This window comes from Pelophylax lessonae, assembly GCF_965119305.1.
Source record: "Pelophylax lessonae genome assembly, chromosome: 6".
Classification (NCBI taxonomy): domain Eukaryota; kingdom Metazoa; phylum Chordata; class Amphibia; order Anura; family Ranidae; genus Pelophylax; species Pelophylax lessonae.
Genome location: NC_138773.1, coordinates 38,228,012 through 38,245,743, shown reverse-complemented (window position 1 = coordinate 38,245,743; position 17,732 = coordinate 38,228,012). Strand labels below are relative to the sequence as shown.

The following is a 17,732-nucleotide window of genomic DNA, read 5'->3' as shown; positions in this document are numbered from 1 at the left end:
ACAGTCCAAGGTATTTAGTAAGAGGCATAGTGAGTTTTTTGAAGTTGCAATTTTTTGCCCACAATAGTTTGGGCAATAAAGAAATTTCTTTTTTTTTTACACATTTGTCATATCAACAAGTTATTTCTTACACATGGGATAGATAAACTTGCAATTACACCCCAAAACACATTCTGCTATTCCTGAGTATGGCGATACCACATGTGTGAGACATTTTTTCACGGCCTGGCCACATACAGAGGCCCAGCATCCAAATAGCACTGTCAGGCGTTCTAAAGGTATAAATTACACATAACATTTCCTATCACATTTTTGAAGGCCCTGGAGCACCAGGACAATGTAATTACCCACAAAATGCTGACATTGGGTGTATACCCCTTGGGACTGCCCATAGGCATAGTCAAACTTTTTCCTGCCTAGTATCCTACTCATGTAGGGGGCAGTATAAACCAATGGTTAAGAAGAATCAGGAGCTGTGTCTGTCAATGAACTTTAGAGAAATGGGTTTTATGGTAAGTCAAAAATCCAATTTTATCATTTTCTTTCCACATTTTTCAAAAACTTGTGGGAAAAAAATGATATGTTCAAAAGACTAATTATGCCCCGTAGAATATACACTGCAGGGTTTTCTTTCCAAAATGGGGTAATTTTTTGGGCGTTTCAATTGTCCAGGACCTTCAAAAGTGTCTACTTTCCAAAAAGGGGTCATTTGGGGGATATTTGTACTTTCCTGGCGTGTTAGTGTCTCAAAAAAATTAAGCCATCAGTACATCAGGTATAATCAGGTGTGATCCATTTTTTAATGATTGACACCATAGCTTATAGACTCTAAAACTTTCACAAAGACAAAATAATATACACTGATTTGGATTATTTTTACTAAAGAAATGTAGCAGTATAACTTTTGGCCAAAATGTATGAAGAAAAAATTACTAATTTGCAAAGTGCTATAAGAGAAACAAAGAAAAACTTGTTTTTTTCACCAAATTTTCAGTCTTTTTTTGTTTATAGCACAAAAAATAAAAAACCCAGTGGTAATTTAATACGATCAAATAGAAAGCTATATTTATGTGAAAAAAGAACATACATTTTATATGGGTACAGTGTTGCATGACAGAGTAATGGTCATTCAAAGTGTGAGAGCACTGAAAGATGAAAATTGGTCTGGGCAGGAAGGGGATATAAGTTCACCATAGGCAAGTAGTTAAATACACGAAGGGTGTGAATAAAGTTCAGGAGGGCAAGATTTTCAATATGGTACTAAGATCAAGAACATGGGGACATGCCCTTAAACCTTGCTGGAGGAAAGTTCAAAACTAACCATGGAAAGTATTTTTTTTTTTGCAGAAAAAGTAGTAGAAACTTGAAACAGACTCAGGGCTCAGTGGGCCAATTAGCTGCAGTAAATCCTGTGCCCTGGTACTTTTAAAATACAGAAATAAATGAAAATGGTCATTAGTTCTGTAGTTCACGGAAGGTTATTTTATTTCAGCAACTCCATTGGTCACGATTGAGAAGATGGAACAGGAGGACCAGTCAAGTGTTGCATTGTGCTCAGTGAAGAGATTCTACCCCAGAGATATCTCAGTGGAAATTCTAATGGATCGCACAATCATGGAGGACTCAGTACTGTCTGAATATCACACAAATGCTGATGGCACTTACTCTGTTAACAGGACATTGAAGATACCAACTGATGTGTCACCAAAAATGTTGTCCTGTTCAGTCCACCATGAAACTCTCACACCTTCTGTACAAAAAGACCTTCAGCTGGCTTATCAAGGTAAGACCCTCAGCTTATCCTGCACTTAGTAAAACTGCAATTGAACGTTTAGTATATTTTATAAAGAGCATACTGTATATACTGTATATACTGATTTTGTATTTTTGTTATGGCAGTGTTTACCTTGAGATAGATTTTGACGTGACTCACATTTTTCACATTCTTGCTGTTTTGTATTTTGAAATTTAAATAATTAATAGGATCTGTAAGTTAGCCACTAGAGGGGCTCTGTATTCTCCTGCAATGTCTTCCTCACTGGTAAAGTAATATTAAACCCTCAGTGCTTAAGAGCACTTTCAGCAATTGATTTATTCACTTACTGAGTATGCAGCTTCTTTATCTATTATTCCTTGTCTGTGTTCCAGTTTAGGCCGGTGCTATGATCATAGGGAGTTCATTTATTTCAATAGGTCAGCCAATTCATAGACTTGCATTGTGTGAAGAAGCAACATATAACCATTCTGTAGCACTGCAAAGCAAGAGACTCCTTATGCTTTTAGAAAATATGGTGACTTCAGTGTACAAAAATAATTCCACATTATACATTTTTTAGGAAAGTAACATACACATATGATTATTTACATCAAGAAGGTGTTTTATACAATAATTAAAAAATTAAAATTAATAGGCCATACATTTTCTTCAGAATATAGATCCAACCATAGACATGGGATGGTGGTCTGAAGATCTGAAGATCTGACTGTTGAGTGACTTGCATGCTCATGGCCAGGTGATCATATTTATGCTATGTGCACCAGATTTATGAGTAGAGCAGTAGCAACACCCACTTTGTATGATTACGTCCAGGGCTGTCCTTAAATATTGATTAAACCCTTAGCAAAGCATTTTCTTCAATTTCACTCTCATCCCCAACATCCCAAAAAACAACAAACATAGACTTAGCTAAAAAAAAAAAAAAAAGTTAAAAATGTAAACATAAAGAACTTGTCCACATTCACTGATTGGTCCAGGATCACTGATTGGTTGCCAGAGGTTACTGCACATCATTACCGCTTACTGAATTGTTGCTAGAGGTTACTGCACATCATTACCGCTCACTGCCTGGTTGATAGAGGTTACTGCACATCATTACCGCTCACCCATTGGTTGCTAGAGGTTACTGCAAATTGTTACTGCTCACTGATTGTTTGCTAAATGTTACTGCTTATCATTACCACTCACTGATTGGTTGATAGGGGTTACAGCAGATCACTGCTGTATCCCCAGCACATTACTGTACTCCAAGCACACCTCTGTATCCACAGCACACCAATGTACCCCCTGCACACCAACAGAACCCCCTGCACACCAACCTACCCAGAGCACACCAACCTACCCCCAGCACATCTCTGTACCCCCGAGCACATCTCTGTAGTCCCAGCACATCTCTGTACCCCCAGCACTCCTTCGTATCTTAGAAGACTTGTGCGCCCCCAGCACACATTTGCACCCCCAGCACACTTCCATATCCACCAGCTCATCTTCATACACTCTTGCATGTTTCTGCACACCTCTGCAACACACACACACACTCCTGTATGCCCCATCACACCTATGTACCCCCAGCAAGTCTCTGCACCCCCCCCCCCCCACCACATCTTTACATTTCCCTGCACATCTTTGCACCCCCCTTTTTCCCTCCATACCCTCTGCACAACTCTGTACCTCCAAAACACCTCTGTACCCTCTGCAAGTCTCCGTACCCCCGGAGCCTTGTGTAGTTGCATTAGGGTCACCAGTGCTGATGATATACCTGGGTTTTTTTTACATCTTTTTTGCATTTATTTTAGGTATACATCTATTAATGATGTGAGCACTTTACAAGTATATATATAGCAATATTCGGTTTTGATTTGCAATAGTATATTGGCCACCCATTTGCACATTTTGCACATACAATTTTTGCTTGTTGCACCTTATTGGGATCAGTGGCGCTGTATCACTTTATTTATTTATCCTTTTTATGTTTTGTGATTCACATGCTTGGATATAGCTGCCACGATCATTAATATCAATTATACTATTTAGATTTTTTTTGTGAGAATTCATACTTAGTCGCGCTGGTACTTTCACTTTTAGACAATAATATCATCCTAACAGTCACCTCATGACTACTTTTAAAGACTATATTATAGAGACCTCAGGTTTTTTCAGAATCTTCATAAGTCCTGTTCTGAGTCCTAGAGCCTGGTGGCTTTGTCAAGCTTTGGATGGGAAAAGCCTCCATTTTTAGGTCCACATCTTACCTAATAGCCAAACCTTTTTAATATTCTCAGCTGTGTGCAGATCTTTTATATGTAAACTGATTGATTTCCAGGGCTCTCTCTCTCATCGTCTTTGCTCAGACCATGCTGCAGAGTATGCTTTTGCTAATTACTTGCTGTACAAAGCTTCTGCATTGACACTGTGTTTGTTTGCTGCCATGCTAAAAGTGCAGGGCAAACTTTCTTGGACTGTTCCTGGATGTCCCTGTTATATTCATGGTGTACCACTGCCAATACCAGTGGAACCAATTCCCCATATAAATATATCCCCCTGCACTGCCAGTCATCCCATCCCCCTCAAGCACTACCACTCATCCCAACCCCCCCCCCCAGCACTGCCACTCATCCCATCCCCCTCAGCACTGCCAGTCACCCCATCCCCCTCAAGCACTGCCACTCATCCCCTCCCACCAGCGCTGCCACACATTTCCTCCCCCACCAGCACTGCCACTCATCCTCTCCCCCATTAGCATTGCCACTCATCCTATCCCCCCACCAGCGTTTCCACTCATCCACTTCCCCACCAGCATTGCCACTCATCAGGGGTCGCAATTGCATGCTCCAGGGTTCATATGCAGCCCCCTGTAAACCTAAATAGGAAGGGCGGCATATAAAGGAACCAATCTCCTTAATTTTCCTCCTGCAGCCTTTCAGCTGCTGCAGGAGGAAAATTAATGGGGTCGATTCCTTTATATGCCGCCCCTCCTATCCATCCCCTGCTGCCCCAAGCTCTTGTGTACTCCTTGGCCCCCCCATCCTCCACAGTGCTGCCGGGTTCCCCCCTCCTGCTGGCTGCTGCGGGGGATGCTTTGTGGATGGAGAGCAGGGAAGGGGCCAGTGAATGTGTAATTTAACAGCCCCTCTCTTGTCTTAATAAATAGAGTCAGTGATCCGTAGGATCACTAACCCAGTTCATTTATAACTGAGGCATAGTAAACTGTTTACTATGCTTCAGCTTGTGAATGAACAGGAAGCCTCTGTACAGAGCTATTCCTGTCCATTCATTCTGTGCAGCTAAGGCTGCAGAGATGGAGATTGGAGGCTGTGTCCTCAACCTCCTTTCCCAGTTTCAAAGATGAAACATCAGAGATCTGTTTAGACCTCTGATATCTCACCCACAGTCCATATTCCCTGCACACATGTTCATGGAATGAGCTCTTAAGGTACTAGGTGCTGTAGCGACCACCAGCACAATATGTAAATATTCGTCAGCACACCAAGGATCATCAATTTCATCCAAACAGTTTTTTATTCAAGAAAGATCACATCACAAAACGGTGTAGTGCAAAGTTTCGGAGCCACGCAGGACCCCTTCGTCAGGCCTTCATTTGGACGAAATTGATGATCCTTGGTGTGCTGGTGAATATCTACATATGATATGTGATGGGATTCACTTTGGTTGGGGGGCCCGTGGAACACAGCTTACCTTAGAGAGGTTGCGAAATCCCTCTTTTGGCCCCCTAGGCCCCTCTTATGTGTAAGTCACCCTGTGTCTATTAGGGAAACAGGGTGACCAAGAAAATGATGGACTTAATGGACACTGAGTATATGGTTAGATTACTCAAATGGCACAGTAATATTTGTCAACAATATATCTCAAGGAATATATGAAGACTCTGGGACTTTAGGCCTAGCTGCCTATTGCCAATAAGAGACTGCATCCCACATTTAGACTCATAGCAGATGCTAATATCATCAGCTTAACCACCTGTCTTCCACACTTTGTTGAATATGCTAATTTGCTCACCTGTTATCTACTGTGGGGATGTGTTTACACGTATAATAATGTGTATTGCACTTAATGAGCTCGATGACAGCAGTCTGCTAGTTAATTGGCTCAGGTTAATTGAATCACTGTCATCTATTAGTTTTTTTTCCCAAGAAAATAAACTTTTATTGAGCTGAAAAAGAATGTGACATAATACAAACATTTTGGGAAACACAGTTCCATACAAGACAAGATGTAGAGATTCACATACAATCAGGTCACGATCAATCATAAGTGCAACTGTGGTAGAACAGCCATAGTGCAAAGATCAGAGCTCAATCACAGTATAACTGCATATAAACAAAACTATCCTAACTAAAGAATAGTGTGCATTTTTGAGGGGGAAACAGGGGAAGAAACAAGTGGGAAAGGGGGAACATTTCCACTGGAGAAAACATAGTACCATGCAGACAGCATTAGGAGAGTTTATAAGGCTCATCCCATCAAAAGTCTGTCCATCACAAACCGGGAAGGGGCCCGAGACGGGTCATCCAACCACGGTTGCCACAGAGAGTAAAACTTTTTGTGAGCCTTACGATGTTGATAGGTAACTTTTTCTCTAATCAACAAATTATTGACTTGTTCAATCCATTGCGCAGTCGTCGGTACACGGGAGGTAATCCAATACCTGGCAATCAATTTATGAGCCACATACAGCAGACGAAGGACCGCCATATGGGCATGCGGGGTTAAAGTTTCTTCCTCCAGTGCACCAAGCAAACACACAACAGGATCCTTAGGCAATCGAAAATTATAAACTCCGGATATAGAATCAATTACCTCGCTCCAATATCTGAACAACTTGGGACATTTCCAAAGCATATGGATAAGGGTGCCTTGATCTCTGTTACATTTGGGACAGGTAGCATTGTCCCTACGCCCCCATTTGAAAAGCTGAACCGGGGTGCGATAAGCCCTATGAAACAGGAATAAATGGGAAAGTTTCTGTGATGCCGACACCAAGACCATTGGTATAGAGGAGAGACACAACTCCCAGGTTTCACCATCAATGGGGCCCAAGTCCCTCTCCCAGCCCGCACGGGCCGGGAGGGAAGTCGGGTCCTTCAAGGCCAACAGCAGGGTAAGATATATCCGAGATATCATGCCCCGTTTATCAGTAGATTTAAACACGTCTAGCGTCAGGGTATGTTCCGTCAGCCTAAGTGGAGCCGTCTGAGACTGTATAGAAATGGCATGTCGCAACTGCAGATACTTAAAAAAGAAGTGCCTGGGAAGAGCATATTCCTGTTGGAGTTCCTGAAAAGACTTCAGCACCCCCTCCCGTCGATAGACCTGGACAAAAAACGCAACTCCTCGCGACTCTCAGCCCTTCACTCCCTCCAACCGAGACAACTCCCGATAATTGGAGTTCCGCCAAAGCAAAGTGCCGTGGAAGAACCCCTTGATTCGGAGCATTCTCCATACACATTGCCATAAGGTAAGGAAGAGTCTGATCGTCGGGAGCGAGGTCTTCAAGTGCGTGAACCCCGCCTCTAGGTGCGTAAATGCTGTGTATCGGGAGTTTGGGGGTACTAAGAGGGCCCGGATGGGGTCAGACCGATCCTGCAGTTCCCAGCCGCCGAGGTGCTGCACCTGTGAGGCAAGAAAGTACACCCTCGGATTGGGGACCGCCAGTCCCTCACAGTCCTTACTCATCTGTAGAGTAGTAAGTCTAATAAGAGCCACCCGTCTTTTCCAAATTAGATCACGAAAAAGGGACTCCACACGTAGGAACCATCGCTTCGGGATCCAAAGAGGGGCATTGTGCAAAACATAAAGAAGCTGAGGTGCCCAAATCATCTCAACCAAGTTAACCCGCCCTGCCACCGATAAAGGAAGTTTACACCACGCCGTACATTTAAGCCGAAATTTATGGAGCAGGGGTACTAGATTAAGTTCAAGAAATCGTCCCACATCAGGGGTCACCTGGATACCCAAATACCTGAATTGCTCAACCACCAGCAACGCAGCCGCACTTTCAGGCAGGGGGGCAGTAAGAGGATCCAGAGGCATGAGCACTGAGTTATCCCAGTTTATGGAGAACCCGGAAAAGGATCCGAAGAAGTCAATCAAGATCATGACCTCACTCAGAGACCCCCTCGTGTCCCCCAAATAAAGCAAAGTATCGTCTGCATATAAGGAAATAATGTCCACGGAGGGGACCCGTCGGAAACCAACAATCTCAAAATCGAATACGTGCCGCCAGCGGCTCTAGAGCCATGCCAAACAGCAGGGGCGAAAGTGGGCACCCCTGCCGAGTGCCCCGGAAGAGACGGAAGGGTTCCGACAGCTCCCCATTAACCCTCAATCATGCTCTAGGGTTGGCATACAATAATTTAACCCAGCTAATAAACGTTTCCCCGACTCCAAAGCGTCTCAACACCGTCCACAGATAAGGCCACTCGACACTGTCGAAGGCCTTAGCAGCGTCCAACGAGAATATCGCTCTGTTACCAGGGTTATCTACAGGAAGTTGGAGATTGAGGAACAGTCGTCGGAGATTCAAAGCCGTAGCTCGCGTGGGTATAAAGTCCGATTGATCTTTATGAAGAATAGTCTGGATAACCTTAGAAAGTCTGGAAGCCAACACCTTGGCTAGCAGCTTAACGTCTGACGTCAGTAGGGAAATGGGCCGATATGAGTCAGTCAGTAACGGGTCCTTACCCAGCTTAGGGATCAGGACTATAATAGCCTCACCCATAGAGTCGGGCATAGAGCCTCTCTTGAAAGCATCGTTAAACACTCGTAGCAGGACAGGAACTAATTGCGCAGAATAGTGCCCATATACCTCAGACGGCAAGCCGTCCACCCCCGGAGACTTTCCACGCGGAGCAACTTTCAGGGCCAAAAGTAGCTCGTCCTCAGTCAGGGGGGCATCCAGGTCCCCCGCCTCCTGAGCAGAGAGCACAGGCAAGTCACAGGTATCCAAGAAGTCCTCCACCACCTGGGGGAGGCGGACAACTTAGACCAGTACAGGTCCGAGTAAAACTCCCGGAGAGCCCTGGAGATCTCCGGGGTGGTACTCCACCGGGCACCCGAGGGGTCCCGTAGCTCTTGAAATAAACACGGCTGGTTGCTGGGAACTCACCAGCACGGCCAACATATGACCCGTACTCTCCCCTTCCTCAAAGTGTCTCTGCTGGAGAAAGAACCGTTTATTCTCGGCCAGTTGTAACGCCACCGTTTTAGAAAGGGATTGAGCCGCCAACCAAGAACGCTGGGTGTCATCAGAGGGGTTATTCACATACGCCGCCTCCGTCCTCGTGACCTCAGCCATCACAGTAGTTTCCCATTGTTTCGTAGAAGTCTTAATCTCAGAGATCAGGTAACTAAATTGGCCTCGCAAAAAGGCCTTCGCGGCCTCCCACACCACCCCCAGTTCAGCTGTATTCAAATTGGTCGCAAAAAAGGAGGTTAACAGAGTCGGTATAGGGTCAGGGCTAGGGAAGAGTGTCAACCAAAAGGGGTTCATAGAGGTCCATAGAGGTCTCCCCGACCTAGTCGGGAGAGATAATCTGATCTGAAGCGAAGCATGATCCGAGACCAGTCTCGGACCATACTCAGCCCCGACCACAAGAGGCAGCAGGGCCACATTACCGAGCCCCATATCAATACGGGAAAGGCCCGTTCACGCAGCCGATTTACAGGAATACACCCGGTCCCCCGGACGACCCAACCTCCAGACATCCGTCAGTCCCATCTCCCCCACCAGCCGAGCAAAGGTAGAACCCGTGCCAGCCGGTGGCGGGGACCCGGAGTGAGGGGAGAACCTGTCTAAATGTGGATCTAAGATGTTATTAAAATCACGGATTACTAACAGAGGGACCGCCGGAAGGCCAGCAATCCTCTCCGCCAGCAAGGCAATCACTCCAGCTGAAAACTGAGGTGAGACATAAACTGAAATAATCACACAGGTCAACCCCCCAACATTACAAAACAATATCACATATCTGCCCTCAGGGTCCATATAGCTAGAAGAGCAATTAAAATGAATCCCCTTCCTCACCAGAATACATACACCTCTCGAATAAGTGGAAAGGGTGGAGTGGTTCTGGGAGCTATACAGAGTAGGAGCAAGACTGGGGGGATTGTCAAGTGACAAATGAGTCTCCTGCAGGCATACCACATCGGCTTGCAATCTTTTCAGGTTCCGAAGCACAGCAGTCCTCTTCAACGGATTGTTCAGTCCACGAACATTCCAGGAAACAACTGTCAAAGTGTCAGCCATGGCGGTTTAGGCAACATAGGGCATAGGGAAGGAGTTCAAGGAAGAGAGTGACAGGGCACCCCATTACTCTGTCATGGGGCCAGCGGGCACTCCAGGGGGAGAAGGAACTCAAGGCATCCGTGGCAATAAGGGACAGTCCCAGGTCCCAGCACTTGCAGGAGGGGCACCATCCGTCAAAACCAGAACACAGGAAAAACCAAGTCTTCAAGGGGCATCCAAACACAGAAGGTCGGGGATCCACAACATGCCCACCTCCAACCGTGTCCGGTGGGAAGCGGTGACCTCCAAAGTTCATCCAACCAGGACCCATCGGGGGGAAAACGGTGGGAGACGCAGCTGACTCAGCAGTCTCCACAGGAGCAGCTTGCGAAAAGAACATAAGAACCAAGTAACTGGTCATGAGGGTAGTCCGTTCATGTAGAGCAACCCCCGCTTGGGTACAGGAGCCTCAGGGGGCACCCGATCCTAAACTCAGCCAAAACAGCAGCCAAACAAAGTCAAAGAGGAATACAGGAGTTAGGGATCACCTCGTCTTGGAGACAGGCCAGGTTGCAAGGCCCGACCCTCCACTTCCAGCCACTGTGCTGCGGCTGCAGGATTGTCGAAAAACTTCACGCCATCCCGAGTCACCACTCTGAGCTTGGAGGGATACAGCATGGCATATTGTAGATTCAACTCTCTCAGCCTCCGTTTCACCTCCCCAAACTTCGCCCTCCGCCTCTGCACCTCCGCCGAGTAATCCAGAAACAGGGAGACTTTAGAATTATCCACTACCAACTTGTCTTGCAGGCCCCGGGCTTTGGTCAGGATGGCATCCCTGTCTTTATAATTAAGCAGTTTAAAAATGAAAGTGCGGGGAGGTGCTCCCGGAGGAAGAGGACGCATGGGAACTCGATGCGCCCTTTCCATTGAAAACATGGGAGTGAAGGCGTCCTGCCCAAAAGTATCAGTCAACCAGTTTTCAATAAAACGGACAGGATTCTTACCCTCAGCCCGCTCCGGGATGCCAATAGCTCAAACATTATTGCGCCTCATCCTGTTCTCCAGATCTTCCAGCCTGGCGGCCTGCTGTGCAGCCAGGAGCGCAGTATGTTTGACCTCCCGCTGGAGAGGGGGCATATCATCCTCAATAGAGCTCACCCTACCCTCCACAGCCGAGGTGCGGAGGTTACTGGGGGGATAGTAGAATGCTGTTTGTGTTGGTTGTTCCTTAGATAATTAGTTCAGGGCAATTATATTTCTGTATACAATTTCATCTCCATAGGATAATGTAATCAGGCACCTGACCTTGTGGGGTAATCTGATCAGGAGGGAAGATTACCCCGCAAGGTCAGGTGCCTGATTACATTATATATACATTTTTATACATGGACCCCCCCCCCCAAGTGTTCACACCCTTCCCTGCCTACACATGTAGCTTTGCAAGCAATATCTCTCAATTTTGCGATGCTCTAATTTGCATTTCACTTGACTGACTTCATAGTAGACTGATGCATGCTTGGAGGATACAGGACCGTATAGTATTTATATAAGCTTTGCAATGATCATGCTCTCATCTTTTTCAGAACATAATGAAAACAAAACCAATGTAGGAGCAATTGTGGGATGTGTTATTGGAGTGCTAATTCTATTGGCACTGATTGCTGCTGTATATTATTTCAAGAGGAAAGCAGGTGAGTGATAACATGATTACATTGTTTTTTAATGTAAATCATTGTTTAGATAGACTGTTCTTCTTTACTCTTCTTTAGTTTCCAGAGAAGGTTCACTCCCTGCACATTATAAATTATACACCATGCAGTGCACACTAGTGTCTATGGCACCTTTTAGTTACAGTATCAAAAGGTTAAAGCCGAACTTTAAACAGTTTGTTCAGACCAAGCTGATCCAAATGAACTATTTCCTTTAACTAAAGTAAAAAAACACACTAAAGTTAATTGTATGGCACAAAAAAGCAATTTATTACCCATTTTTTAGTAAAATATAAAATATGAGTTTGTGGTGAGTAAGTAGAAACGCAATGTATCAACGCTTAAAATTGCGTTTGCTGACAAACTTCTGTACTCTCTATTTTCCACGCTTTAAAAGCCTCTACAAGTCATCAGTTTAAAATCAAAGTAGATGTAAACCCTTACATATAACAAGTGAAGTGAACAGCCTCAGATGATACACAGAGATGAAACAAATCTCCCTACATACGTTTTATATACAGGTCCCTCTCAAAAAATTAGCATATTGTGATAAAGTTCATTATTTTCTGTAATGTACTGATAAACATTAGACTTTCATATATTTTAGATTCATTACACACAACTGAAGTAGTGCAAGCCTTTTATTGTTTTAATATTGATGATTTTGGCATACAGCTCATGAAAAACCAAAATTCCTATCTAAAAAAACTAGCATATCATGAAAAGGTTCTCTAAACGAGCTATTAACCTAATCATCTGAATCAACTAATTAACTCTAAACACCTGCAAAAGATTCCTGAGGCTTTTAAAAACTCCCAGCCTGGTTCATTACTCAAAACCGCAATCATGGGTAAGACTGCCGACCTGACTGCTGTCCAGAAGGCCATCATTGACACCCTCAAGCAAGAGGGTAAGACACAGAAAGAAATTTCTGAACGAATAGGCTGTTCCCAGAGTGCTGTATCAAGGCACCTCAGTGGGAAGTCTGTGGGAAGGAAAAAGTGTGGCAGAAAAAGCTACACAACAAGAAGAGGTGACCGGACCCTGAGGAAGATTGTGGAGAAGGACCGATTCCAGACCTTGGGGGACCTGCGGAAGCAGTGGACTGAGTCTGGAGTAGAAACATCTAGAGCCACCGTGTACAGGTGTGTGCAGGAAATGGGCTACAGGTGCCGCATTCCCCAGGTCAAGCCACTTTTGAACCAGAAACAGCGGCAGAAGGGCCTGACCTGGGCTACAGAGAAGCAGCACTGGACTGTTGCTCAGTGGTCCAAAGTACTTATTTCGGATGAAAGCAAATTTTGCATGTCATTCGGAAATCAAGGTGCCAGAGTCTGGAGGAAGACTGGGGAGAGGGAAATGCCAAAATGCCTGAAGTCCAGTGTCAAGTACCCACAGTCAGTGATGGTCTGGGGTGCCATGTCTGCTGCTGGTGTTGGTCCACTCTGTTTTATCAAGGGCAGGGTCAATGCAGCTAGCTATCAGGAGATTTTGGAGCACTTCATGCTTCCATCTGCTGAAAAGCTTTATGGAGATGAAGATTTCATTTTTCAGCACGACCTGGCACCTGCTCACAGTGCCAAAACCACTAAATGGTTTACTGACCATGGTATTACTGTGCTCAATTGGCCTGCCAACTCTCCTGACCTGAACCCCATAGAGAATCTGTGGGATGTTGTGAAGAGAAAGTTGAGAGACGCAAGACCCAACACTCTGGATGAGCTCAAGGCCACTATCGAAGCATCCTGGGCCTCCATAACACATCAGCAGTGCCACAGGCTGATTGCCTCCATGCCACGCCGCAATGAAGCAGTCATTTCTGCAAAAGGATTCCCGACCAAGTATTGAGTGCATAACTGAACATAATTATTTGAAGGTTGACTTTTTTTGTATTAAAAACACTTTTTTTTTATTGGTCGGATGAAATATGCTAATTTTTTGAGATAGGAATTTTGGTTTTTCATGAGCTGTATGCCAAAATCATCAATATCAAAACAATAAAAGGCTTGCACTACTTTAGTTGTGTGTAATGAATCTAAAATATATGAAAGTCTAATGTTTATCAGTACATTACAGAAAATAATGAACTTTATCACAATATGCTAATTTTTTGAGAGGGACTTGTATATATCTGCTTTCTTCAGCATACTATATTCTTTAGAAAGTGCATATTGTGTTCGAAGTTTTCTCTTCCTGTTCAGCACTGGGAATGTAGTCTAGGCAGACACTGTGAGACAACTGTTTGGAGGAAAGGCACACACCCCCACTCCACATAGGCAAAGGTAGAAAAAAATGTGCTGTGAATAGACAAGCTCTCTGCTAATCAATTTATAGCACCCACCTCTACACAAATTTAAGCCTGGTTTTATCTCGGTTGTCTAAGAACTTGTCAGAGGTTATCATGCTGATAACAGAAGAACGGGGCAGGAGAAACAAGCTGGACTCAGGGCTTTGGAGAGAGATAAGAAAACCCTGCAGATTTATGTTGAATTTCATTAATCAGGTTTACATCCACTTTAACCATGAATATTGTGCCTAGAATTATTGATCCCAATCCGGTGTGCGGCGATATGTAACATTTAGTGCAATCGACGTAGGCGATTACCCTTTCCATGTCCATCACCCAAATCAAAAAAACAAATGATCAGATTAAATACTAGATTTTAAATACTGAGTGTTCAGTGTGTGCATTGAGAAGGTGTAGTTCAGCTTTTCCCAACCAAGATTCTGTGAAACCCTTAAGTTTCTCCCGAGGTTGCCAGGGGTTCCTTGAGCAATAGGCAACTTCTGCCTTTCAAATAAGTAATCATTATCAACAATGATCTTTTTAGCTATCTGTTAGAGGAGGGGATGGGGGGGATCTTCCCAAAGACCACAAATGTAAGAAGAAGCATTATTTAATTTTTTTATTATTGCCAGGGGCTCCCTGAGCCTGGAAAGTTATTTCAATGGTTCCTCTATGTTAAAAAAAAAAAAAAAAAAGGTTTAGAAAGGCTGCTTGAGCCATAATAAAACACATCTGTTTGTATGAAAGATGTTTAATACATTTATGTATGCAGCCTATGAAGTTCTATAAACTTCTACAGTTCCACCAATGGCCCTTATTGGTTTAGGCAAACGGTTCTATTTTTTGCAAACCACAAACCCTCACTTTGAAGGAAGGGTTTCTTTGATTTTTCACTTAAATGTATAGCACCCTCTGTGTACAGTGTAAAATTTAGTTGGACTCCTCGTAGGCAGAGGAGCCAGGGGTAATTTGTTTAGTGTTGGCTGGCTATCTCCAAGGACTGAGTCTCTGTCACCACCCTCTGGTTTTTGGAACTGCTGGATGGTTCTATAACTTAGAAGGTGGAGGAGCAGAGATTAGACCTGAATATTTACGGAGTCTCCTCCAATCCCTGGGTGGGGACACTCCAAAATTTGGAGAGGTGGACGTTAAATATTGTGGAGCCTGGCCATATGGGAAAAGAGTCCAGGGTCCAATTGCCTGGAGGGGACCCCTGTGATGGGGGGCTTTGCCCTTGGGCAGAAGGAAGGAGCAAGAGAAAGAGATACCAGAAGCAGCTGAAGCCTCACACCCTTTCAGCCTCAGCTAAGCTTAGCTGAAGCCACCCTGAAAGCCAAGGTCAGGACCTGTTCAGCAGAAGGCCTGTGCAGAAGTTGCTTGAGCCACAGGATTAATCAAAGGGACTGAGTGAATAACTTTAAACACTACACCCCAGAGCCTGTTAGAGGAGAAGCAGCCAAGTGTACTACCCAGCTTGCTTACAACCAAGGGACAGCTTAGAGCTGCCTAAAGCCAGTACAGCTACCCTACACCTCTTGCTTGGGGAATCTAAGGAGCAGGCAGGTGCATCAGCATCTTGTACAGGAAGAGAGCATCTGCATTCAGTATTTGGAATATTTTTGCTATTAATTTAGGGGAGGACAGCATAGTGACTTTTATAGCCAGAAAGTAGCCAAGTCTTATTTTTTTTAGTCAAGTTACAATTCTGGACATCCTATATCTTCCAAAAGATAAATCAGCTGTAAAGGACAGACTGACAAAGTATATCATGAAAACAGCCACACAGTTTAGCTAATATAAACGTATGTAAAACTTTATTGATTACAGCAATAGTTAAAAAAACCTTAAATAGGGTAAATACACATATAGCACCCTCTAGCTTAGTGTGCTGGTGTGATAGGTTTTTTCTGTAGTGTAGGTAAATTGTTTGGCTTGGCTAGCAGCCAAGCTTGTATTTTGAATCTGGGTCAGGGTGAGTGACTCAGGAAGGCTGGAATGACTCATCAGACAGCACCTCTGTTACCTCTCCCACTTGCTGGAACCTTGGAGAAGTTTCCAGAGGAATGGGAGGAAGGTTAGGAGGAGCTACCTGGAGTATTCATGAGTAGGGATGGATGAACGATTCGGGCCGAGCATGAGTTCGGGCAGAACATTTGCCTATTTGGCCGTTTGCTGTACACCCGAATTTGCAAGGTGTTCGCCCCGACGACTACCCTGCAATGCACTGAGCTTTGCCCAATCAGGGTGCAGTGTAAGCTTGTTGTTAGGGAGCAGGGCTGGGAAGCCAGCATCGGCGTCCTTAACAACCGATGAGTCATCAGCTGTCAATGAATTTGCCCGCTGACAGCTGAATTTAAAAAAAGTGCCGGTAAAAAAAATAAAGAAAACGGTGTGGGGTCTCCCCCAAATCCATACCAGACCCTTATCCGAGCATGCAGCCCAGCAGGTCAGGAAAGGGAAGGGAAAGAGTGACTGCCCCCACTCCTGTACCATACCAGGCCACATGCCCTCAACATGAGGGGGGGCTTTGAGGCAGGGGGGCTCCGCTTCCCCACCCTTAAACACCTTGTCCCCATGTCTCTTCCCGGGGCTGTGGTTGTCAGGGTCTGCGGGCGGGGGGTTTATTCAGAATCTAGAAGCCCCATTTAACAAGGGGGCCCCCAGGTCCTGCCCCCCCCATGTGAATGGGTATTGGGTACATCGTACCCCTACCCATTCACCAAAAAAGTGTCAAAAAGTAATAACCACAAGAAATAGTTTTTGACAAGTCCTTTATTCAAAAATAAAAAATAATATCCCTTGATCTAAACCCATCGTCAATCATGCCACCCGCCGGACCCGAAAAATAGAAAGACAATAGAAAAAATGCCCTCGCCTCTTGGGAGGTCTCCTGCCGTATGCCCGATCTACACATTGACATTTCTTATATAGGCAAGGGGTAGGACCACCCGGCGGTATGATGGATTTACATTGTGGGACACTGTTTTTTTATTTTTTAAAAAAGGACTTGTCAAAAGCTGTTTCTCTTACGTCCTCCGACAGTCGCCGCCTCTTCATATTCGTCACAATGGGGTAATTGACCTTTGCTCCGTAGGAGTAGCTAGGCAACAGAATATGTCAATATTAAAGCTTTTAACATATCCCACCCCCGGGGGGTGGTCCCCTCAGTCAATACCCTCCTACTTCCTGTATCCATACCTCAGTTTCATTGTCTAGCTTTCAGGAGTGGCTGGATGTTTCTATGCTGGGACATTTTGTCTCAGCCTTTATCTTCTTTTTTTGATTTTATTTGAGTTTTTTCTCTCTCTTTACTTAGCTGTTACTTTTGTCAGCATTAGCTAGTTCTTCTGATGAAGAGGATCGTGCGGGCTGGGTCTCGGGCTGGCCCCCCTGATCGCAGGTTGTGGGCCAGTGGCTTCCCAGCCTGCCATCGAGCGTTCAGTCAGGTATTTTTCCTGGCATATGTGAACGACCCATCCCTGTTTGCTGCAGGGATGCTATGGTGAGGTGGCTACCTCACTGGACGCCATGCGGTTTCACACCGCAGTTCTACTGCGTCCTGGCTGCGACTCTCCCTGTCACATGTGCAGTGGCTTGATCGCTTGTGCGGGTTCCCCATGCCATTCAGGAGGTAAGTGTACTTTGTGTGGGGACCTGTATGTGTAGTGGGGGTCAGTCTGGGACTGTGTAACCCTGCATGCCTGTTCACAC

General features: G+C 44.9%; 1 protein-coding gene across 1 annotated transcript in view; it reads left to right on the top strand.

The window, feature by feature from the left end:
* Positions 1–17,732, top strand: part of LOC309558535 (uncharacterized protein) — a gene marked incomplete at both ends in the record, with an annotated part of 302,626 nt that overhangs the window by 51,326 nt on the left and 233,568 nt on the right. Inside the window, 2 exons of the mRNA XM_082261614.1 lie at positions 1,493–1,783; positions 11,609–11,716. Coding sequence (XP_082117740.1) covers positions 1,493–1,783; positions 11,609–11,716 — 399 coding nt within the window. The remainder of the gene's footprint in view (positions 1–1,492; positions 1,784–11,608; positions 11,717–17,732) is intronic.